Genomic DNA, 27,012 nt, shown 5'->3' on the forward strand with positions numbered 1-27,012 from the left:
TGGCGAGAAATAGTCATCATTACATACTTGTTGAATAATATACTATTACGTATTATTATATAATTATATTATTATATTAATATACTATTACGTATTATTCTATAGCTTTAAATAAACCAAAATCATGACAATAAGTCTAAAGTTATGTTGGTTGATTTGACATGGAATGACAATTTATTTAGTGAATTAATTTACCACAATTTCCCCTAAACTCACGCTACACAATGTCATCTTATGAAACATCCAAACTCATATTGTTTAGTGTTAATTGGTGCACTTGAAATTATGATCAGCATTATTAAATAACTTCAGAGTAACTTAACTACCAAAAAATGTTTGCCTCCGGGGCACTTAAATCAGTTTTAGTTGATGTAAGCCTACCTAAACGAAGAGCTTTGTTCGATTTTCTCCGTGATTCACAATTCGTTAAATCAAGATCGACTTATGTCAAATGAGGACCGCGAAGAGACCATGGACCAGAAGGCATGGATTGGATGAACGAAAATGGGTTTCACGACACGATATGATACAATTGTTGGTCTTTACCAAAGTGCTTCTCTTTTTCTTCCCAAAATGCCCTCATGGGCGGGGAGTTTGTCAATCTCGACTTTAAACGACAATGGCCGTATCACGACACCATATTTAAAGTTGCTGTTAACTAGAGTCGTGATTAAAGTAAACATAAAACGATACAGATTTATGCAATTATAACCTACCAGAAAGAGATGAATTCGTCACCAAGGTAATTAGAGTCACGATTAAATTTAACAAGGGTGTCGTGATACGACCCATTGTTTACGCGAAACGATCAATCGAAAAGGGTGTAACTATATTTTTTTATGTTAAACCTAATCTAAATCATGCGCTAAAACTAAACCAAACAAACAACCCAAACAAACTGAAACTATTTACAAAAAACCCAACAACTACAATAAAAATGAATGAAATACACTATTGTATTAAACTTGTACCAACATATTTGCTAACAACTTTATTACATCCTATACAAAATTATTTGTATTTTCCAGATCCAGCTTGAACACCATTCATTTAAATCCTGAGAATTTTATTTGCATTCCATTTTACTTTCACGGTATTAAACTTTTCGACATTTCGCTTGTAGACAACAACTATTTCAAGATTTCTAATATCAAGTGAAATTTTCTTTACAGAGATTTGTCAAAGTCTCGACTAACAACAACTTTGTACCAATTGCTGAGCATTACGTTTTGCTCCTGCACACTTCCTTGTAACACTTCAACTTCGAAATGTTTGAAATTTATCCTCGCAAATACTTTTTGCAAACTAATAAACTCATTTGCATTCGTGAAATGCTCTTAACCAGCGAATGTCATGAATACCTCGAAACAACTTGAAAGGAATTTTATGATTCGTTCCTTTGCCACGTTACTTCTATTCTTAAGCTTGACAAATTTTAGTTGAAACGTTAACGGTCTTGTAACCTTTGCAACCACTAAGTCGATTTTCGATTTTACGAGAAGTGAAAACAAACTTATTGGTCTGCAGCTTTAAAAGTCGTTCCATTTAGACTTCTGCAAGTAAAAAAAAATCCCAGAGATGAATCTTGAATGAATCATAATAGTGATAAATATTTACTAGAATAAACAAATATTTTCATTACAATTGAATATACAGAATGTGCGAGAAAAACATTCAGATTAATTTATATCTTTAACGTGACAAATTTGAAACTTTAGGAGGCGAGTCAGGGAATAGAGGGAAGAAAACAATTAAGTACTAGCAATAGCGAGTGATCAAAATGAAAAAAAAAATCAAGAGTGCTACCTCATCTTTTGTTTTATCGAAAAGTGCGTCTAGATTGACTCATACGCATACGTATACTTGCACAGTCGTTTTACTGGTTGCTCACCTCTCGAAAAATTTGTTAAAAATTAATTAATTATTAATAATGAATGCTTTATCTTCAATGGTAAAACCCATTTTACCACTTATTCTGGGATCATTGTTGCTTACAATTACAGTAAACGTCTGCAAACTTTGCCGAAATCGAAAAGTTGTTTTCTAGGTTAACAACAGCACATCTTTGACATTTCCGCAAAAAATCTGCATACCACTGCTCTTGTTTGTTTTATACATTTTCTTTATTATCAGATAATAATAATAAAATGCACAAATTCATTAGGTATGAATGGTATGATTTATTATAAAGTAGCGTTTGAGACCACAAATTATCTACGCCCATGTTTTGAACACTTTCATAAAATTCCGCTACGACATGACCGATAATAATTTACACCCGCCCTGATTTGTCTAATTTTTGATGAGATTGTATAATAGAATCACTAAAAATGTTAATAATGTCCTGCAGGCTCATCTGAACATTATTTCTTACTAGAAATACAATACATTATATCCAACACGATGTCTAAGTAAATCTGTTGGGGTAATTCTAAATAATAAACTAAGTTGGGCTGCTCGCATTAACCATTGTATCATTAAACAAAACATTAATTCGTACTGTCTTATGTTGAAATCTGGAAACTGTAAGATTTTACCGCTTTTGTGCTTCAGATTTATCTACCACTGTTAGTTATGGGCTTAGGTATTAAAATTGTCAGCCTGAAATGTTCACAATTCAGCTGCTAAACTCGTAAGTTGTCATTTTAACAGCGCTGAGACATCCGTTATGTATGAGACTAGACACTTATTTGTACATTTATGTGAGTGCTTGTATGCCTTGTTTAAACAACGTAACCACAACAGCAACAAACAATTTGTTATATTTAAAAAATATAAAGAAACAGATGACTTACCACCATGTCGACGAAGAGGACTTCAATTAGTCCAGTATTTCATCTCTGTGCGGTACAGCTTTCGATCCTTTGTGCTACTATGGAAATCCTCTGAAATCGGTTCCTGCTTTTGCATGTCCTGTCTCATCGTTATTGGATCTTCATCCGTACGGTGTCAATTGCTTTCCATTCCAAACATTTTCTCATTTAATTTTTCATCTGAAATTATTTCCAAATCAAATCCATTTTCTAACCGCTCGAACACTCTTTCATGCTGCACTTGTCGCTTCAATCCTGGAACAAAACAAAATATATGAATACAAAGAGTATCTACAACGTTCACTCCCATAACTATTTTTATTATGATAGTATAAAGTCAACCCGGAATCGCTTGTATCTGATATTGGTTCGGTATTTTGTTGCTTGAGACCTTAACCTACTTAAGCATGAAATGAGAAAAGTTCAGAACTTTCAAGGATATAATGTTGTTGTGTGTCACATAATCCCTTTTCAACGATTTTAATTGGCTGAAACTGGATAGTAGAAGATATCGTAGCGATAATATAAAACAGAGGAACAAATTAATAATCGTTGCAGTTAAGAAAACAATCAGTAAGTTGGTCCAAAAATGCAATTATCAAAAAGCCAAGATAGTGGCGTCTGTTAGTTGTAAATGTGTGTATTTCAATATGTTTGTAGGCACAATAATTCTTAAACAAGGTAATAAATGTTCATGAAGAAAAATGTTGCAATAAAACACTTATTGAATATTTTTTGAATTCCAATTAAAATCAAGGAATAATTGAATTAATGAATTTAGTGTTGGCAAATTTCAGATTCAGAGAAAAACCGGATTGATGTTCACTAAATTAAATGACTCTTTTTATTGTTTTCATTTTTTTTTTTTTTCAAATGTGTAGTCAAAGAGCGAGGACTACAAATTAGAAACAAAACACTTCATCGTAGAAAATAACAAAAATCGTTTGCACTTATAGTTGGAAAAGTAACAAAAGTAATTGGTTTAAAACAAAAAAAAGGTAATCGTAATATTATTTAGTTTCGTAGAAACAAAATGTGAATGAGAGAGAGTGAATAAAGATTTGAAACTAAAGTCCATTCAAAAATCAAAAAACCACCACCTGTTGCTTTAGGTTGGTAAAATTTAAAAAACTCTGGGTAGTTATTTTTTCATACTATGTTGGTAACTATAAATTATGACATTTATTTGGTTGAAAATAAAATTCAATTGCTTTGAATTTCATTCAAATTGTTTTATTATTGCTCAGCAAGTTTCATTTATTATGTTCTTATTATTTTTACGTAAGCATGTCCAGAACAGAATTCACACGAACCCCGATAAATTTCAGCAATTTGACACTTAACCTAAAAATTACATTTTTCACCAAATTTTACACTAGACAGCATTGCCGATAGTAGTTATCGAGGAAAACGCGACGTTGGTGGTTATTTGATTTTTGAATGGACTTTAGTTAGAAACGTTTTGGAAAATTTTAGACTAAAGAAGATCAATTCGTAGATTTAGCAGCAGATCAACAGAATTGCATAGGCGTTGCAACAGTCAACTTCTTTAGCACTTGCGTTAACGTGTTTCAAGCCAATTTAGGTTTAAAAAAAAATAAATTCATAATTCGTTCCTTAGAGCTCTTCTAGTCAGGTCAAGTCAGGTCCATTGCTCTCAAGAACTGAGGTCCGGCGCAGAGTACAAAATGAAATCACGCCACCTATTAATGGGGAACTCTTCCACCAATAAGGTCTCTCGTAGAAACTTAATTAAATAAAAGTAACTAATACAACAAAACATAGGACCAATAGGACCAATACATTTTTCTTTCCTTACACATTTATTGTTTCGTCCGTGAAAAGTGACCAGGATTACACCAAAAATGTCAAAATGTTACAATATTAAATATAAATTTGTAAGCATGATGGAGAGTATAATGATGTACGGGGCAGAGATCTGGGGATGGCAGGAACAAGAAAAGGTAGAGAGAGTGCAAGAAAAATATTTGAGAGGGATGCTAGGAGTGGACAGAGAAACGCCAAGTTACATAGTGAGGGAAGAGTGCAAGAGGAATAGGATGAAAGTGAAAGCGGCAAAGAGAGAGGCAAAGGGAGAGAATCAAGGAATTCAGATACAACAGGGAGTATGAGAGGTGTATGACAGAGGAAATTCCAGAGTACCTGGGGAGAGAGAGTGCAAGAAAAATGATGGCGAGATTTAGACGTGGGAACGAGGAGACAGAACACAGGTATTGGATGAAAAGAGAGGAAAGAAGGTGTAGAATGGGCTACGAGCAGAGAGAGACAATCGAGCACATGTGGAATGGATGTAGCGAAATGAGAGAAAGGGAGGGAAATGAAGGGGGAGAAATGATGGATGAATGAGATATGGAAGAAGAAGGAAAGGATGGAGGAGAAAAGCGGTGGAGGATAGGAGTTAAAAAGGTTATTTTTGGGATTGTTATTTTAGGTTTAGTAATGTTTACGTGTATACCGGGTGTAGAATTGGTTTACGAGACATAGGATTTTACATGTAAAAATAAAGAGTTTCAATTATTGGCTCCCCTAATAATTTTATGGCAAAATTATTAAAATGAAAGTTAGAGAGAATTAAAATTACGGTCTAATTTCAATCTTAGTTTTATTTTAACATCTTCTGGTACTGAAAGAAAGGCAAGAAAAGAGTTTACACAAAAATCCTAAAAAGTACTACTAGGCATGAAATTTTATTTCTTTCTTTAGATGTTATTATGGAGGATCTTCTTTAAGAAACTTCCAAGCAACATTTGCTTCAGGTTTCCCAGACTGACCAATTTCAGCCATAGAAACAATTCGAAGAATTGGAGAGAAGTTTGAACATTTAATGGAAGATACCTTTTCATTCGTCCTGTAGTCCTGTACGAGTTCATTTGAAAGGCAGATCAAAAGAAAATTAAATAATAGTGAAACCACCCGACAAATAATTTTAGAAGTCAAATTTCATTGCTAGTACTGCTTTTTAGTATTTTTGTCTTAACTTCTTTCTTGCTTTTCTTTCAGTACCACAAGATGTTAGAAAAAAACAAAGAGTGGAATTAGACAATACTCTTAATTCTCTCTAACTTTCATTTTAATCATTTTGCCATAAAATTATTAGGGGAGCCAATAATTGGATCTCCTTATTTTTACATGTAAAATCCTATGTCTCGTAAACCAATTCTACACCCGGTATGTTTATACTGTAACTAGGAATCCGAAAGCCCGTAGAGCAAAGTAAAGCAACTTCTATGGCTATTTATAAACTCGTGATATCCTTAATAATCGATGATATGACCCGCGAAACCGGAGAAACACATTCAACTCGTCGAATATGCAGCTCAATTTCACAACTGCTATAGCTGATAATAATTTTGATCTGTTTTTAATAAGGGTAAGTTTGAGGTGTCAAGATTTCGTAGGCACGTCACACGAGTGCGTCAGCAGACCTCATCCAATTATCTGTAGTTCATTTGGTGTTAATTAGGAATGCAAGACTGATATCTGCGGCAACTCCGCAACTTTTCTGAATGACATTAACCGGAGTCGAGCTCAGAATTTAACTGTTCGAAGCGAGCAAGAGGGTGGATCGGTCCCCGCTGCCGCCGCAACTGAGTGGCACACCTTACCAGTTAATTGACACGTGACGGTTTGAAGACGGCGACGGTAAACAACTCTCCCTATCTCGCGTCAAATAGATAATGGTCAATGGAAAAAATTCCGGAACGGACGTCACCCGATCCGGGTGCACAGTATCGACCGTCACAGATATTTGTTCGGCGGTGCAGAAAATTTTCTTTATGGAAAGCCGTGATTCATTAAGGATGGATGATGATTGGTAAGCTGGTGAAATTGCAGGCTGATTGAACAAACGTTAAAGGCGGATTGTTTGGTTTTAATTAGCAGGAGGCTTCGATTGTTGGGTTTTTGCGGCTTTTGCATTTACCACCTGGGAGGGTGGGATTTATGTCGTTGTCGGACGAAAGTACAATATTAACGAACGAGTAGAGGCCATTAATGTAATGGCAGATTTCTGGATTTTAGAGGCTTATTCGTTGGGGTACGTTGTTGGGTGAAACATTTTCGAATTATCATGGCCTGATATTATCAAATACGTTTTCCACTCGGCAATATTCACACTTAATGAAGCAATCAGGAAGCTTAATTGTTAGAGAAGAGAGGGATATTATACGGTTTTAGTCATTTAAGCTACAAAGCGAAATGTTTAGTTATAATGACGAGGATAACATCCTTCTCGGAAGTTTTCGTTTTAGGATCCTCTCTGTTGACACTCTAAACTCTCGCTTTTTGAAGTTTATTTTAAAAATCAGAGAAAAAGTTGCCAATTCATTATTCTTGTTTGTTTCACCGCCGAAAATAATCATTTTGTGAACCAAAGCAGTATAATTCCGTTCCAACTTTACATTTTATTGTTTTGTTTGTAATCAAAATAACTTCTTTTGATCATTTGTTTTACAATGCAAAATCACAATTACGAACTCTGAATGTGGAAAATTAAAATATCTGCACTGCTTCTCAACAAAAAACTTAATGTACAGTCGCGAATAATGAATTTTAGTCGTCAATGTCATTTTAAAATTTCGTAAATTAAAATTTTTCACTGTGTGGTTGGCCAGTGTCAACACATTAAATTGTCAAGGGTTTTTCTTCAAAACTGTTCAAAATTATAGCTTCAGTATCATATTGTAATAAAGTAAGAATAATTTCATTAATTAAGTAGGTAATTATGTTCCAATACTGCTTACGTTTCATTGCATCAATAAAATTTCATAAAGAGAACATGGCAATTGATGTCATTTCTCAAAAGAATTATTATGTAAGATCCCAAATGTTTTCATTCACCGTTTAGGTAGTATGAAGGTAAATCAAAAAGAGGAGAAAAGAGTGGAGGATGTCATTTTAAAAAATGGTGACGTCATTGCGCAAAATCAATGACGTAATTTGAACAAGTTGCACGTCACAGAATAGCATTTTTCGAAATAAAATCGACCTGTCCGAGCAATTTTCTTAAAAACATCACATAACGCTATTATGAATTTTACTTCAAACTTTATATTCACACTGTATAAAACGGGTAATGTATTCACTCTTTCGATTGGAACCTAAATTGTGTGCCTATGTTAGATAAGCAACACAGCACATATACGAACAGGTCACGTTCTAGGTTACTTTCTGTCTGTCTGTTACTTTTTGTCAAATAAAATATGTGTTCTGATACTGCTACCTCATCTCGTGAAAACGAGATGTATAGTTTTATAAACGATAAAGACACGACAAATATTGTAAACTTACAGATGAATGTAGAATTTAATACGTAGGTAATTCTCAATTATATGGCTTCAACAATTCATCTATTGGAAAAATTTGTGTAGCAAAATGTGAAAAGGAAAATGGACAAATTATCATAATTCATAATACAGGGTATTGGTATTGCTATGAAATTCAATATCATCGTCAAGAAAATAAAACTTAAACATCCAAACCTAACCTCACAAATTTTGCCAGAGTGTACCTACCTCTAAAAGCGGACATATTTGCAGTTTCTATTGAAACATACAGATTTTTGATGTTTATTTAAAAACAGCATTGGATGTAAATAATATTAATTATTTATGCCTTGCTCCTTGTTGCTCCAAGTTATCCATAATATATTTTTTATAGAATAAGTACAGTTGCGGTATTAAAATTTCGGGCACTATTGTCAATGTCATGATAAACTCTAAAACAACTTTTACGTTAATAACCTTATTTTTTACTCGTGTCATGTTTTTGTCTTTTTGGCATTCAAAAATTGTCATTTGTGGCATAATAACGGGTAGGCAACATATCAAAGCGGTGATTTAATTACACTCAGTGCAACTAACTGATTTCTCAAAATTCAAAATTGATTGGGTGACTGACACAGAAAAGTTTAATTTTTGAATGTCAGTCATGACAGTAAAAGGTGCTTTACAGAGATTTTGTTGAAGTGACAGAAAAATAGTGCCCGAAATTTTAATTCCGCAACTGTACATATTACTTAAAATCAATAACGAGCATCATAGAAGTTTTCACTTCTGTCGTGCGGTCTTAAGCACTCTTTTTTTTTTTGTTCGACACTGTCAGAATTTGAGAATTTTCTCGTATGTGAACGGATTTTGATAGATGTCACAACTTCAAGCTAATTTTAAAGATTTTAAGCGATTTGGAGCCTTTAAGGGGCTCGTCGAACAAAAAAAACGTTGTATTCAACTCGTGGGCTCCTAAAACGCTGGTTTCACTCGCCTTTTAAACTGCCCCACTCATGCCAAAAAAATATACTGTGATAAAGACTCTGTCGTGGTTTTTAATGAATTAAAAAGGTTTAGTCCTTTAAGTTCTCACCAAGGTAATTGTCAGGTTCTCATTACGCGGAACTAGCTCGTTAATGCCCCAGTTCAGAAACTAATTGGTGGATTTCCATTATTTACTGTCGTAAATAAATATTGAAATTCTATTCTAGCACATTAAACTAAAATCGTTGTGTTAGGTAGAATTTATAATTCCCAGTGGGAGTTCGTTTAATCGTCAGCCATGCTCAATATTTACACTTTATAGACTGTTTTAAAACAAAATTCGAAAAACTACCAACAACGTATGCAAAGCGTGTCCGCGCTAAACAAAAAAAATTGAATATTTTATCAGCGTCAAGAGGAAAGTTCAAGGGTACATCAAAAGCAGTCACAAGCAGTAGGTAACAATTATTAGTTTTCGAAAGGTAAACTCTTTTCAGTATCTACTTGTATTTGCAAATCTGCTACGAAAGTATGAGGGAGTATCGTTTACACTGGGATGTACACATGAGGGCTAATGTGAAAGATCTTGTCAATTGCTTTGAAAATTGTCGACTAAAAAATAATTAATTAACATTATAACAGGATTGACAGTTAAGTTGCTGAAATACGAACAGAGATTTAGGATAAATTATCTTGTAAATAATAATAAATCTACGAAAGTACATAGAAAGAAAAATTTGTACTTGAAAACGGTCGAATGCATGTTCTCCAAATCACTGAAAACTTGAAGATCGTTTTACTTATTTTCTCATTTATACATAAAGTCCATTCAAACATCAAAAAACCACCAACGTCGCCTTTTCCTCGATAATTACTATCGGCAACGCTGTCCAGTGTAAAATTTCGTGTGGTTTTTGAGGTTAAATGTTTATTAAGTGTCTTGTTTTTTTGGGCATGTTTAAATAAAAATAATAAGAATCAATAAATAAATGAAACGTGCTGCTAATAAAACAATATAAACGAAATTCAAAGCAATTGAATTTTATTTTGAATCAAATACATGTCATAATTTATAGTTACCAACATAGTATGAAGAAATATCTACCTAGGGTTTTTTAAATATTACCAACCTAACAACAGGTGGTGGTTTTTTGATTTTTTAATGGACTTTAGTATACTAATGAAGATAAGTAACGTGCGATCGAAAATAAAAAAAATCGAGATTGCCCTGATTAATACACTTCAGTTGGCAGCACGTAAAAATGTAATTCAAATGTCATTACAATGGTAATTGTCATTATTAATTATTGACTATTAAAATTTGCTATTACAATATGTTCATTGTCCAGTGTTTCTTCAGCATAGAGTAAGGCTTGGTCCTATTTGACACCTCGAATTTTTGAGGAATTTCAACAAAAGTTTCGGGACATTCAAGGTACTTAAAGTCTACAAATGCGTAAATATGTTTTTGGAAACAAGTAGTGTTCTGCACAAAAGAGGCAGTACTCTACCGACAAAAAAATTAGCTGAAAATATTGAAGAGGGTGAACAAAGAATTATTGCAGAGATTAACCCAAGAATTTGAAATTTGGTACAGTTCAGCTTATCCTTAAAAAAGATTTGCACTTTTTTCTCCATCGTGTGTCTGTTGTACATGAAATTACTCCTTCACACTAAGAGCCCCCACAACCGACAACAACCTCTCTGGATAATATTGATTGATCGATGATCGTTGGATCTTGCATCGATTTATAAACAAGGGCCGTGCGCGTGCCCCGAGCTCACCGTTGACGTTAAATAAAGGTGGAAACACTTTTACAACCGGACAGGTCACACAAAATTCTTTATGAAAATCAAGATTTCAAAATCACTATCCTGACTTTTAAAGACTGACATCTGAAATGTTTGGTCTGCGCCTACTCTAATTTTTTTTTTCGATCTCACGGTATATCAACGTAATGCAGAATCAAAATAGAAGTCAAGATAAAGAAGAACGACACACCTCAAAGGAATAGTACTGCATTTAAATGTTCCTCACTTGTCATTAATAATATGACTCGTGGTATAATAATATGACTCGGGAAACCGGAGCAGCACGGTTTGGTTCGTAGATATCATCAATATAATAATGCTGCTGTTACATTATAGCTGAATATGAAATGAAAACTGTCGATAATTATTTCTCAAACAAATCTGCTGTTTATTATTTCAAAATGTTGCAAATATTTTATGATCGTTCTAAACGCTGCATTGATAGTTTTGTGAATACTACTTGTTCCGCCGAACACTGTTCATAAGAAAATTACCTTAATGAAATATTTGCTTTCCATTATTCATTATCAGCTGGTTGTAAAATAATTATGTATTCCCTCTGAATGAACTTAAATTTCTATTAACATAAATATGAATATATTGTTGTATTTTTCGGTTCACTAGGTTTTCACGAAAATCCAATTTCGCATTAATATAAACCCACTCGCACATGCCACAGTTCAGAAACTAAATATTAACGCAGGGTTTATATGTTTCCTGATCTACACTTGATGCACTATCACCACGAAAAATTAAATTTTTAAAGCACACCGACAACCATTGATTTATGCCTTAAAACAAAATCTCTATCCCAAAAGTGAAAAGATCATTTCAGTATTTTATTAAGAACTGAAATAGCACGTTTCACCTGACTCACTGGGCGAGAAAAACGAACTGTCTGAAAAGAACATCCAAAGTTTTTTTACTTTGACGTTTACTCCACGCTTCGGGGTGCACGAAAAACGTATATTGCGAAAGCTAAGTCTTGTACACAAAAAACCTGTTTGAAATATTAGAAAGCATAAATGAATAAATACAAAACAAAACCAACTGTTGTCTCTCGTATTCGTTGCTCTTTAGGACGACAGTCATCATCCTTAATTCAATTCTCAACTTTTCCACTTAAATTAAGTGGAAAAAATCCTCAGTTCTCTCCATTATTGGAGAGATGGCACGGCATCAAGGCCGGATTTATTTATCGTGACGTATATTCCTATCAAGTAATAAAAATTCCTTTGAAAGTAAATTTTTTATGTAATAATAGGTATATTTCGAATACGCCCAGTTTTTTGCACAACATCCACGTCAGAGTTTATTCATACAACATTACAGACAATCCAAAATCAAGTAATGAAGTTACGAAGTAGTGAAGTTACAAGTGAAAGCGATTCTCTCTGATGGCCACCCATCCAAATGTTGACCACATTCGACGTTGCTTAACTTCACTTAATTACTCTTGTTACTGTTAGAAACATCCTTATATTTGCATGAACGAAATAGCAAGGTGTTTATTAATTTTATAAAACAGTGTGGACATAAATAGTTCAATTAAAATATGTACAAATGAAAACCAACAATGATGACTACAGCTTGGATTGAAATTAATTAAAATTATTTTCGTAACGTGATAAATTGATTTACGAATCAACGCAATATTTATCCGGTACAAAAATACACAGTGGTTTAAACGTCGGCAGCGGCAAAGCCAAATTTGAGTAGCTGGCGGCGGCAGAAAATAAAAAATGTACAACTCCCAACCGTACTTCCTCCCACTCGAACCGCAGATGGTGTGGTTTCGCTTGTCGCATATATCCCAGTTGGAACACAGCCGTCCGGTCTCTTTGAAATCTGTCCCTCTGACCACATTCAAATTAAAACACAGAATCGTCGTGAATACTGCCCTAATTCGAATGAATTACTCACGAACGACAGACAAGTATGATGGCGACTCTTGATCAATTACTCACGAGTGGAACAATCCTCCCCACGTCTCCGTTGCACTCCATCGAACCAAATTATTAATCTCACTTACGAGATCATAAACTTCCCTACAAAGTTCTTAGCATGGTGAGTCGGAAAAGGGCGAGTAAATAAGCAAATCCCCTCCGGGAGCGGCCATGATTGCAAGATTTAGGATCTCATTATTATTAAAAATCCTCGTTTCGACGTTGCGTTGGCGAAAAGTCGGATTGTGAGGGGGAATCCGGAAAGGCTTTTGATTTTTAATTAACGTCGTTTTTTCTATTCACAAATTGAGACAATTCATTTGATAACCTGTGCCCAGGTACCTACGTCATTTTGAAAGATGAAAACAGGAACATCTTGTCGAATTCAAACTGGACAGGATACAGAATTAATTTTCTCTTATACATAATTACATTTACAATTCAGTTTGTTAATACAAATAAAACATTTTACTTTCAGGAAATATGTTTATCACGAGGATTTCAACTGGTTGCTTTATTACCATAACAACAACACTTTCAGCTTCTGTAAAATCAACCTCTTTCCAAACGTTCACTCCATCCTGTGTATAGACGTTAAAAGCCAACACTTCTAGCCATTAGTGTAAATTTAGTGCAAATTATTATACAAGGTAATTCACGAGTAGAGGTGTTGGATTTTCTCATGGGCTGTAACCTTGGAAATATCTGCGCGAAAGCGTAGCCATAAACCAGTGAAAAATCTGTAAATGAAAACTGGAAACATCGACTAGGTACTTTCAAATTCAAATACAGGGTCATTATAATTATAAATATGTCCCCATCGAAGTTGGCGTTGAAAACCCACACAAATTTTGGATGTGCCGCCAGCCAACGTTAGACAAACTAGTAGACAGATTTCCAATACCACCGGTAGCGCCACCTATCGGCGATAATAGTCTCACTCATGTTATGAGGCTTGCGGCACATTCAACTACGTCACCAACGCCTACTACTATGGGACAATGATTTATAATGACCCTGTACATACAAATAGACGAGAGAGAGAGAGGCAACGTAACGAATGACGATGGTTCCCGGTCGGTTTGAAGGGCCTACTTGAGACTGACATTCATCGTTTGCGTAGATATGACTCATAGCCCATGAGAAAATCCAAGACCTCTAATAATGAGCCTGACGGAATTGAAAATGCAACCCACAATACATTTGGAACATAAAGCTGGATATCCATCCATATTTTTTAAATTCCAAATGTATTGTGGGTTGTATTTTCAATTCCGTCGGACCTGTGAATAATTCTTTTTCGCAGTTCTGTGAGGTTCGAATCCAAAAACAAATTATAATGATGTTGCTTATATCTATCAATCCTTTATCAGGACACCTTACATTCGTGTGTAATTAGAAGATGTATTCAGAGTTGCAGCAAAGGATAAAGACGATATTAGATAAACCTGTGACTGTACCGAGGGAACCCGGAGCTGTCCTTTCAGGTGAAGGAGAATGGAGGCGCTCACGCGCGCTTGTAGTTACTAATTAAACCTAAGTGATCATCTCCCAGGAACGATCCAGGATTCACTGTCTGTTTTTGATTAATTACTCGCTACACAAAATTTTTCCCGAGCGGGACAATCTCGTTGTTCCGGTGTAGCGCTCCTCTGTCCTTTTATAAACCGAAATGCTCAATTTGGTGGCGTAATAAACTCACTTGACGTTACCGCTTTAATTAGGTGTAGCCGCTGCACACGGTCCTGAGCTTTTTCTCTAATCTCGAGCCGGAAATCCGGGGAGAAAATAAGGCTCCGCTCGATGGTGGGACGCACTTTTTGTGGGGCTTAAAGATGGATATTACGCGAGTTCTGTAATCTCCTTATGCATCTACATCTTTTCACGCGGGTGTTACGAGTCACACGCCCTCTACTGAACTCGAACAATAAGCCAAAACCTAACAAAATGTTTCGGCTTATGTTTACGAGGCGCTTCTGGAAGGCACAAACAACAAACAGGTCTCGCTCAATTTTCCTTCAAATTGGATATTCAAACAACAAGTAAACATTTCCATCCATCTATTGTAAATTAATGTAGGTGTGTTTAAGCTGCCAGTGAAATTTTAGAAAAGCACTTTTCCACAAGCAAACTTTTAATTACAAGTACTGATACCCACTTACACCGATTTTTCACAATTTTGCTTCATTAAGCTCCTTTAAATGTTACAAAAGCTTAGTTACTTAGAGTTGCACTGTTCGCGACCAATAACTACTTTCCAAAGAAGAGATTAAAGTTGACAAACTGCAATATGTATATTCCGCTTATAGAATATTCTCCAGTTCGTTTTCAAACACTAAAAAGAAAATTTAGTTAAATCTGTAAATACTAAATATGTACAAGTAAGTTGGTGAGGTCAATTTGGCTTTCACCCTGTTTAAAGTCACTTCTAGAAATATTTCCATATTTCAATAAAATGGAAAAATCACAATAAGCAGAAATTGAGATGCACCAAAAGTTGTAAAAATTTTGACAATATTATACCACTAGAAATATTCGCAAAAGTATGTTTGGAGAAAAATTAATGCGGGGTCCAATATATCCCTCCGATTGTACAAGGATAAACTGTTTTTTATCCGTTGCACAAAGTAGATAAAACATAATGGTATTTTAACATTTTAATTTGACTGTTTTCTTTAAAAATAGTACTTTACACAACAAGTGCATAAAGTAGTACTTTACATGTGAACAGGTGACCCACGTGTTCCATGTAATATTTTTTCGACAACTGTCTGAGATTTAAAAAACAATCATCAAATCTAAATCTAAAACTTGACGTTTCTAAAGCCAAGGTTGTGAGATAACTTCAATGCATTCTTCGCCCATCCCCGTACATGCAGTTGCATAACGCCAGAGTGAAATAATAACACGTTACGACACTTTCTTTGACGTTTTTTACTTTTTTTCGCTGTTACCATAGACAGATGTTTATAAGAGTATACAGAGTGATTCACGTAGCCCGTTCGTTAGAAACTTTCTGATTTTCTAAAATCATATTAATATGAAAATTGGTAGCCGACTATAATCGACTTCTTCAAGTTCAAATAAAATACTTTCAAAATGGTGACACTTCCGGAAATACCGGAAATTTTACCTACGAGGTTGTGGGACAACGTAGAAGGCTAAAAGCAATAAAAAAAAATTGTAGCTCAAAAAATAAATGCCATTTTATGTTTTGACATGGAATTTTTAAAATATTTTTTCCGAGTTCTACATGAAGCCAGTAGTTTGTGGTTAAAATTTGGTCATGCATTTCAATAAACCCCTGTATATAACTTTACGAGAAAATGTAATACTTGACGTTACGAAACAGTTGTACACTCACCGAATAGATAAGGGTAAATACGAAAATAACAATTTTTGTTGTATTTTGTGTTCAATATACCGTGCGATCAAATAAAAAAAAAATTAGAGTAGGCGAAAATGGTGGTTTGAACCAATCAAAGCATCAGAATAGCACAATCCAGGTAACTCGATTTTTTTTTAATTGATCGCACGTTACGATAATCAATTCTGTTGCACATCAAGCAATTAAAATAAAATTTTCTCCATATTTCGTTGTTAATTTGCAAAAGAAAGCAATCCAAATTAATCTTATTTCCACACAAACACCAACGTAAACCACCAGATGTTGATATTTAGCGAGTTTTGGTCTAATTTTCATTTCAACTTTACTACTAAATCTCTTGTTTTGTATATTTTGTAAAAAATAACCCAACACACTACAAATTCAAAAATTAATGTGATTGACTTCAATGCAGAAGGTCTTGTTATTATAAATAACAGTATTTTTTAATATTGCTGATGAAATCATTCATTGAAAAATTATCTATAAAATAAAGCTTTCAAGTTTGATTTAATGAGTTTTAAAACATGAAAGTTCTGAACTTACGAACTGACAATTTGCATGATTTATGAGAGTGCTGGAGTCAATGACTTTAAAGCAAAGTTTGTTCCTGGCATATTGGACGTATGGAATATACGATAAGTAATCATAAATAAATTAGGTATTTACTGACAGTTTGCCAATTTTTAATCAGCCAACGTCTTTCCTATTAAAGCAATTGTACGAAATATTCGTCCATGTCATGAAAAAGAAATCAATTTTATTCTCTTTCTGTTACGTGTTTGAAGGTCATTAACTGGATAATGAAGTTGATCTTTTTATGACGCACTTAACATCTAAGTTGTGCACTTCATGATAATATGAGCAAGCGAGGATCATAATAAGGTAAATGTGTAAAAAAAAGCAATACTTTCGTTGTCAAGAAAAAATTGTGTCCATAATAATGATATCAGTAAAACAGGAGAAATAACCAACGAATTGAAATATAAAAATGTCGAATTGTAATTATAAAGGGCACATTTTCGTTTTGTACTGAAGATTCGAAGGCTTGAAAAAGCATTTAGAGAAACCTTAACCCACAGGCGTTAAAGTCACAACTTCGCTTAACAATATTAAATTGTTTGATGCAATTTGTACAGGGTACATAAATGGAATTTGTAGTAACCCTCTGTAAGGTATAATTTGAATGAATGGATTATACAAGGTCATTATAAATGTTTGTAACAACTAGTGGGCGTAGCGGCGCACCTAAAGCATAGCGCACAGCCACCTACGATGGTACAATCATTTATAATGACCCCGTACAATGTGATCAAAAAGAAAGCAAATCAGAGCAGGCGTTGCAAATTATCGGTCACGTCCTAGCGAAATTCTATGCAAATAAGCGTTCAATGCATGGGCGTAGACAATTTGTAGTCTCAAACGCTACTTTGTAATAAATCATATCTCCTGAATTTTGGGGGTTAGAATTATACCTAAGTGTACATTTTTTATTATTATCTGATAATGGAGAAAATGCATAAAATAAACAAGAGCAACATTTTACATTCGCAAAGTCGGCCTTACACCAAGGCAACAATTGGCAACATGTTGCTTGCAACATTTTTTAGTAATGTTGCCGCCTTAAGAATGGGTAATTTATTAGCTTTTTGCCAAACGCGATGCCACTGGTAAACAGATTTTTCGGTGAAATGTCAAAGAAACATCAACCATTCGCTATTCTTAACCTACAAAACAACTTTTGGATTTCGGCAAAGATCACAGACGTTTACTGTAATTGTAAGCAACAATTATTCCAGAATAGGTGGTAAAATAGGTTTTACTATTAAAGATAAAGCATTAGTTATTAATAATTAATTAATTTTTAATAGATTTTTCTAGAGGTAGGCAACCAATAAAACGATTGTGCATAGCAAGTATAGGTACATATGCGTACCAGTCAATGTGAGACAAACTTTTCGATAAAACAAAAGATGAGGTAGCACTCTTGTTTTGTTTTCTTTTTGATCACTCGGTACATCTATGACTATTGCAATTATAACAAGTCCTCTATCTACTTTATAAATCGACATAGTCATTTTTATTAAATGTCTGTTGCTTCGTTTTAGAAGAGTTGAATGTTTATTCAGCTACCCTTCTTTACCCACTTTCATTTCATTTAGTATCTTCTTCAACGAGGGAAAATCTAACTGGTGTTGATATTTTGGAATCTCTATCAGTACTGGATTCACTTTATTAAAGGTTTCCAAATCTTATGTATTATAAATTACTTATCCCCAGTTTTGCTACATAACATTTTTTTTTTGTTCGACACTGTCAGAATTTGACAATTTTCTCCTCTGTGAACGGATTTTGATAAATGTCACAACTTGTCAGAACGAAACGTCAAGCAAATTTTAAAGATTTTAAGCGATTTGAAACCTTTAAGGGGTTCGTTGAACAAAAAAACGTTGTATTCAACTCGTTCGTGTGTAAATTGGGCCTTTTTTGGCACTCGGCGTTTTAAAGCCTCACGAGTGCCAAAAAAGGCCCAATTTACACACGAACTCATTAAATAAACTACTATTGTGAGTTGCTAATTTTTTTACCGCACTAGAGCGATAATAGTTTCATTACCGCACACATTGGGATAAAGAGACTATTACACTTCTAAAATGAGTGCTATATGGTAAACTTCGTCCAGCGAAAGATTGGGAGATTTTAAATTTTATTAAATTAACCCAACACTACAAAATGTACTAGAATACATGAATTAGAGCATAATTTCAGAACAAAAATGTTACTGCTTGAAAGATATATTTCAAATTTTACGTGCGTTAGGTAGGTACTACATATTTTCTCTACGTAGAATTTAGTGATTTTTATGTCAACCAATCTCTCGCTGGACAAACTATACAACTTAACCCAGGGTGATAGATAAAATGAATTATCTACTTTGCAGCCGGCAGTTCTCATCTTTCAACAAATTATTTAATTATTTAAAGCCCAACAATAACAAAATCTTCAATTTTAACATTGCAATCTAGTCCTTATATGTCTCGTTATATACATAGAAAATTATTATAATGAGAGTTTATTTCTTAAGGCTGTCGTACAACAGTATTAAGCTAATAAGCAAACACTTATGCAATATAACGTTACATACTGAGCAAACGAAAGACCAATGCTAACTCCCAACTCAGCCATTCATCTTTCACGTTGTAAGGTAAGAAGTTAGCTAATTAACTTAATTAAACTATGTTCAAGATATTGAAGACGAAACTACTCATAACTCTATCTCTGACTTCCGAAAGGGTCTCTTTTGTAACCAATTCGTATTTTTAAACCGTTATCTAATAGGATACCTTAGTGGCCTGGTTAACTTTCTGCGCAAACTCGCTGTCGTAACTTTTCTAATAACACCAACAGAATCAATTTAAACCCTGAATTATTAAAAACTTGTGTTGTACATGCAACATTAAATATTTTATCAAAGATGTAAAGGAGAGCGTATTAGCTACCTAATATTTGTACTTTGAATTAATAAATTTTTCCATGATCATTGGATTTTAGTGGTTTTTGCTCACTGAAAATAGTTATAGCAAAAATGGCAATTGAATCACTAGTGAGGAAATAATATGTTCTCACTAGTAAGCAAATAACATTCTCTCACTAGTGAGCAAAATGAATGTTTTAAGGGTATGTGGATAGAGGGCGGCAAATATGTTGTTGGTACTGAAAGTTTTTTTAACCTGTTTTTTAAATACTTTCTGAATATTAGTAACTAACGCTTGTCTTATTTTTGACTTATTTAAATTTGTAACCTGTTATGTAGATTTCAATTGACGAAAAAACGTGAAATTGCTTGAGGTAAACTTCTGGGAAAAGTCATGCTAAATGCATCGTATGTTAGTATCACTGATTAAACTAAAATTAGTAAACCAATTACAAACACACAACACCTAACAACGTAACCTCTTTTATTTCGAATTTTTTTGATCCACGTTTTGTTCCCTGTTGAGCTAATTTTGTAGACGTTATTGTTTCAGTGATTTTGACTGTTGTGAAAAATAGTGATGCAGCTAGATAATGATAGGTACGTACAGTTTACGTTAATATAACCTCATTTTTTATTCTTGTCATGTTTTTTATTTTGATTTATTTACATTAAAAAATAGTGATTTGCGGCATAATGAGGGGTAGGCACCTGATGAAACCGATGATTTAATTAAACTCACTGCAATGAACTCAAAATTCAAAAAGTGACAAAAAAAGCTGCCCAAAATTTCGATTCCGCGACTCTTTTTTATAATCATGGAAAAAATCAGATGAAACACGCATGGGCAAATATGCATTTAATCACTTGTACGGTTGGGGTCCTCGCCTTCGGCTCAGACGCCCAACTTCCGTACTCGTGATTAAATGCACTACTTTGCTCACTTGTATTGAAAATAGCTATTTCAGATGCTCCAACCTTTTAATGGACTGAAGTTATTGAACAGGATTTTTTACAATAAAGTTGCACAGATCATTTACTAATGTGGTGGTATTTAAGGTATCAGTATCAAACGAACTGCACTGCTTTACAAACTAAAGTGAGGCAATTAAAAATAAACATTATGAGAAATAAAAATTGACCTGTTTCAGCGTTTTCGACAAATGTCATTAGTTTTGAAATTAATGAATTTATTCCGTAAGTAGTTTCCACACTATAATGATGATTAATGAGAGTATTGTTTAACGGGAGTAAGAAATGTAGTTTATTTCAGGCTGTGAAAAAAAAATCTTGTTTAACGCATACTGTTTATTAAAAAACTACTCTTTTAATGGTGATGTAAACTCTTCTTTCTGTCATAGTTTTCGCCATTCAGTTCAATACATCTGTGCATTCGATGTTTCCTGTCAACGTTTAATGCCGAATGTATCTACATAAAAAATCCAATTGGTAGAAAATCGTCCAAAAAATATTTCCTTAAAAACTGTCATCTGGAGCATTGTTAAGCAATAACCAGTTGACATAAGAGCCCTCGAGTAAAACTAGGTATATAAAAGAAAATCGAATCGACGTCAATTTTTTAATAAAATCGTCATAAATCTCAACAATTCACCAATCCTCCGCCGGACATTCCGCCCGAATGGTTATCGAAGCCGTCGTCGTTTCCACATTTCTCTTTTCCAAATTTACTTTTACCGGTCTTAAAAGCACTACACTGAGCCACGAATATATACGATAATGCGTAAATTTACGGCCAGAACCAAGACTGGAAGAGAAAAATCGAGCGACAGTCTCCACTGACCAAATGCCAAGTTTCGTCCCGGACTCCGGATTCTTGTATTTATGAGCGATTAAACACGTCGTCCTGACATCTGCCGGTTCTCAAGAACATCAACAACTAGTTTTGTCCCGTTTTTCCATTCAAAACGTCATAAGTCGCACTCGGCAGTTTAACAAGAATTATATGGACTAATTGTAGCAAAATTAATTGTTGTAAATGGTTGTCGGAGCGGGAAAGCTTGAGGGAAAGGGCAGAAGTTATCTCGTCGACGGTTCTTTATGACGGCGTTTTGTTGTACTCGGCAGAATTTAAGAGCTACGACGTGATGAAAAGGACGACGTTCAAAAGCACAAAGTGTTTTAGAACTTCCACCTACTTACTTTATGGTCCATTATTTCACTATTGGTGTTGAACCATCGACGATGTGAAAGAGATCGATCATTCGACCTCCTAGTCCATGAATAGTAAACCGCATTCGGAAATAAAAAAGTTGCTTTCAATTAAAGGAAGAGCGACCGCAACCGTTGGACCAAATAGATTCCTGCAAAAGTTCATCAAGTTGTAAAAGATGTTCACGCTTATCCAATTTTCTCTAATAAGAATGTGACACTGAAAAGAACTATAAATTCCTTTCATTTCCTAATAAATTGTATTTAAGGGATCAAAGTTTTGCCGATTCTGTTTTAATAGCGACATCAAACGGATGGTCCATACCTAATTTTTTTACCGAAGCTTATTGTTCACTGGAACAAAAATTTTAAGAAAATTTATCGAGTTAGCTATTGCACGAGCTAGTTACTGTTATATCGTGCGATCCATTGAATTTGTAATTAGAGTTGGCGCTGGAACTGAAGCCGTACGTCTTTTTGAATCGATACACTTATTTGTGTATAAATTAATGTTACAAAATGCTATCAGTGAAGTCGAACAAAGGGCCCGTTTGTGGTTAGAACAAAATGGTTAACATTTTCAGCATCTCTTGTAACATTGTTTAATAAAATAAACATTACCATCGTATTTTTTTCTTAATCCTTAATTCGCCATTTTCTGTTTTACAATTGTCATTAAATGTGACGTTTGCCGCAATAGTTCAAAATTAGACATGCGTTGACAGTTCCAGCGCCAACTCTAATTACAAATTCAATGGATCGCACGATATGAGCTATCTATAAAATGTGTAGCAATATTTCATCATGACCAATCGAATGAATAAAATTGCAAATATCTATGTGTTGCTACATCATAGACTTGGTGGATGCGCCGGGAAAATATCTAAGATAAGGCAATTATAAACATTTATTTTATTCGTGATAAATGGAATACTTAAAAGACTGCAAATTGTTATCTCAAAATTAAAACGAAACATGGTGAATTATAAACAGAGAAAATGGTGGATGCGCCGGGAAAATTTAGAATTAAATACGTGGATATGTCTATATTTAATTAATTAGATTAATTCCCACATACATCAAACGTGCGTGTTCAGACAATCAGAGCGCTTGCTTTCATCCAATCAAAAATGTTATCGCGGATAAATCGTCCTCCTAGTCTGTCTTCTGTCAAAAGCGGATAAAATTTCATGTTACTCCTGTCAGATTCTCAAAATGTTTTTAATAATTGCGTTTTTAATAACTGTAAGTATTATAAATAAATAATTAACGTTAAAGTTTGTATTCTGGAATTAATCTTGCCAAAAATACCGCGACCTGATTTTCTAAATCTGATAAATTTCCCAATTTTCACTTAAACATTTTTGCTTTAGACAATTTTACTCGTTGAATTTGGACATTTTTATTCAAAGGTCTAACCAGAATAAAAATGCCCAAATTCAACTCGTAAAATTGTCAAAGCAAAATTTTTCGTAAAATTGAAAAATTTATCCGATAAAAAAATTAGGTCTTGTTATTTTACCTTCGATTAAGGCTCGGTTTATTCACCTTCAAGTAACTTTATTTGAACGGTAATTACTCTAATTACCATGAATCTACCAACAGCAGATTCTAAATCATAGCAACTACTGGCCAGATAAATTTACTTGAAGGTGAATAAACCGGGTCTAAATCTAAAAACTTTACTATAGAGACCTCGTTAAGGAAAATCGATCAGGAAAATTGTTATCTGTTATAATTTCCCCAGAGAATGAAATATTTTTGTTATTGTGGAAATAAGCACAAGTTATAAAACGAGCACCTACTGAACAACAACAGCAACAGCAGCAGGAGTCAAAAGCGAGGAAAGGTTTACGGAAAGTAATTCACATGTAAGTGGGAAATTCTACAAGAAAATCGCAGGCCAAGTAATTTACTTGAGGAATCATATTTATTTGAAACGATAGACTCCAACGTTCGAGTTTTCAAATACAGTGGTCAAAAAACAACTTGGTGCGAACAAAATTTCCACAAATTAATGTTTTGAAATAAACAAAAACTTCCGGAATCTTCTGGCTGTGGCCATGACAAGCGTACCAAATGTACACTTTCCATTGAATGTCTATTACAAGAGCGCAATTTTCTAACAAAAATTACTTCATAAATAAAATGACATTGTTTTTATAAATTTAAGACTTTGACGAAAAGCATCTAAAGTAGGGTTTTAGTTTTCAAAAAACATAGTACTAAATAAGAATAAGAAAAATACAGGCTGATTCTGAAATAAGTTTGGAAAAAAGTGAAGTATCCTTGACACAAAATAATTCTGCGTAGATGACTTTTGGGGGTGAAATCACAAGGATGAAAATTACCCCATATCCTTGTATTTTCGACGCCTATAAATAGATAAAATTTGTCCGAATTTGTTGACTTCATTAGCAACCATTGTTACATCAACGCCACAATAAAGTCGTAGGTGCAAGTACACTGCTTTGTAAATGTTTCTATGGAAATGATCGACAGGAGTAATGTCATAGGTAAGTATTAAAGTTTGTGACTGACAGGCACCTTTTACCTTTGATTATTTTTGTTGCTGAACTACCAGGATAATCAATTAATCACCTTTAACTCAGCAGCGTACTAGCAATTTTCACCAAATTTGTATCTCTAAAATGAAAAGACATTTATAAGAATTTTTTTTTTGTCTATGACGTCTTCTCATCATCACTAATTACCGTTTTTTTCCAAACTTATTTCAGAATCACCCTGTATATTAATGGAACAAAAAAATTAGCCAAAGTATCTAATTAATAATTAAAAAATTTCAATTGAGTATTGTTGGAAATGCAGAGCTATAATTGAATAACAATCAAAATTTCGTTTACACTTTGTGCAAAATCTAGTTTTATGGTAATCGCACATTATATACCATGCGATCTAAAAAATAAATAAACTAGAACAGACCATGATTAACATTCTGCTGTTGGCAATATGTTAGAACGACATTATTGCAACAGCTACAGCAAAAAAATTTCATTGTACAGTGTTACTTCAAAAATGGAGAAAGTCTTGAGAACGGCGATTGCTCTTATTTGACATTTCGAATTTTTGAGGAATTTCAACAAAAGTTTCCGGACTTTCCAGGCACTTACCAACAACTTGCCCAGAAAGTCTACAAATGCGTAAACATGTTTTTGGAAACAGGTAGTGTTCTGCGCAAAAAAGGTAGTGGACGACCGACAAAAAGAACAGCTAAAAATATTGAAGAAATTGAACAAAGAATTGTAGAGACCCCAAATAAATCTATCCGGAGATTAACCCAAGAAACTAACCTATCATTTGGCACAGTTCAGCCTATTCTTAAAGAAGATTTGCACTTTTTCCCTATTATGTGTCTGTTGTGCATGAAATTAAACCCCTTGAGAATAAGAGCCCCTACAACATAACCTCTCTGAATATTGATCGTTGGATCGATTCATCAACAAGCTGCGTGCTCACCGTTGGTTAATGGCGCCGGAGTTTTAAATCTCATTGTTTCATTGCACTAGCTGAGGAAATTCTTTTACAACCAACAGGCCACACATAATTCACACCTTTATAAAATCAACATTTCAACGTTCTCAAAATCACTAATCCAACTTTTAAGACCAACATCTGATAATAATTGAAATTTTAACGAATTGCCAACTGAAGTTTTTGGTCACAGCCAACTCTAATCTTTTGTTTTTTCAATCTCACGGTATTATTACAGCAAGGTGCGCACAGATGTACAGTGGCGAGCACGAAATTTCGCACACATTGGACATTTCACATAATTTTATTAAAATGAGATACTGGCGGCATTTTCGTGACAGTTTAGATGAAACGTCAGTCATGATCACATGTCATGATTGATTATAATGACAATAAAGCTTAGACTAGATATATTTTTTTTTAATGACATACAAATTGGTGTGCGAAATTCCGTGCTCCCAACTGTACGCTATGTTGGGGTCATTAATACCTCTCCACTCGATAGTGAAAATTTTACAGAATTGTGTGATGTAAATTGTGTTTCAAGGGAAATGTGTCAAAGTGTCAAATATCAATAACGTCAAATTGACCATGTTCACAAGAAAAATGATGTATTTTTTATATAAAACATTACTAATTGAAGTACGTAAATGTAATTGCAGTAACAATTGGTTGAATGTCCCCGCAGATAGAGATTAAAGCTGCCAACCATATAAAGCTAAAAGTAGTAGGAGTAAAAGGTAACTCCGCCAAATTAAGCTCTTGTCTAGCGGATTCTACGAAAGTATTATCGTGTTTTTGTTTTGCTTACTTCTAATAAAATTTAACAACAAGGGCGAGAGTTGTGGTAAGTCGGGACAACTGAACAGAAGTAAATTTATGATACTACAAAAACGAACTCGTAAATTTCTTTTCAGGAAAAACTTCCCGTTTCGTAATCACAGGATTACAGTGACAGTTTTAGATAAGAGTGTATATAATTAAATAAACAATAAACACTGACAAGCGTATAAGCTGATATAGCTGATTAGCTAATAGAGACATATTATTATTATTATAAACCAAAAATGTTCAGTTAGAAATATCATTTTTAAGTGGAGGAAGATTTCTAGTGGGGAAATTAAATACTCACAAATAATTCTCAGTCAACAAACTTATTGTTCTTTGACAAGTAAATTGTAACTAATAAGATTTTATTACGCCAATTTAAATGTAAGTGGTATAAATAAAAGCATTGAGATTACACATTTGTACGATGAACTAACTCAAACAGGTTAATAAAAAGTTTTGTTAATTAAACTATAGAAGAATAATGGACACCTTTCAAAATGGTAGTATGATGTGAACATGATGACCGTAATCATAAAAAGCCCAATAAAAATGTCCAAAATAGAACTAACTGAAAACGCCCATTACAAGATAATTTCAATCGACGTTGCAGTGAATTTGAAATGGAAAAATTTCCATTCATTTTCAATTCTGTTTTGAGCTTAAAAAAGTAATTCGATTTGTAGCTAACGTCCCACTATCCGGTGATTGCCATAAAAAATTGTAACACCAGCAATATTAACAAAAAATATAAGCTAGTGTTTCATAAAGAGCAAATTCATGAAAATAATTTGTTTAAAATAATAATATACAACAAATT

The 27,012-nt window shown here is 33.9% G+C and overlaps 1 protein-coding gene across 6 annotated transcripts in view; it reads right to left on the reverse strand.

The window, feature by feature from the left end:
* LOC138123069 (multiple PDZ domain protein-like) overlaps positions 1-27,012 on the reverse strand; it is a 336,364-nt gene that overhangs the window by 255,219 nt on the left and 54,133 nt on the right. For all 6 annotated transcript variants that reach the window (XR_011156695.1, XM_069037584.1, XM_069037586.1 and 3 more), the window contains exon 2: positions 2,796-3,068. Coding sequence is in view for 5 of the 6 variants with exons in the window: in XM_069037584.1 (XP_068893685.1) it covers positions 2,796-2,801 (6 nt within the window). In the remaining variant the exon portion in view is untranslated. The remainder of the gene's footprint in view (positions 1-2,795; positions 3,069-27,012) is intronic.

The sequence above is a fragment of the Tenebrio molitor genome, chromosome 2, assembly GCF_963966145.1.
Source record: "Tenebrio molitor chromosome 2, icTenMoli1.1, whole genome shotgun sequence".
NCBI classification, from domain to species: Eukaryota; Metazoa; Arthropoda; class Insecta; order Coleoptera; family Tenebrionidae; genus Tenebrio; species Tenebrio molitor.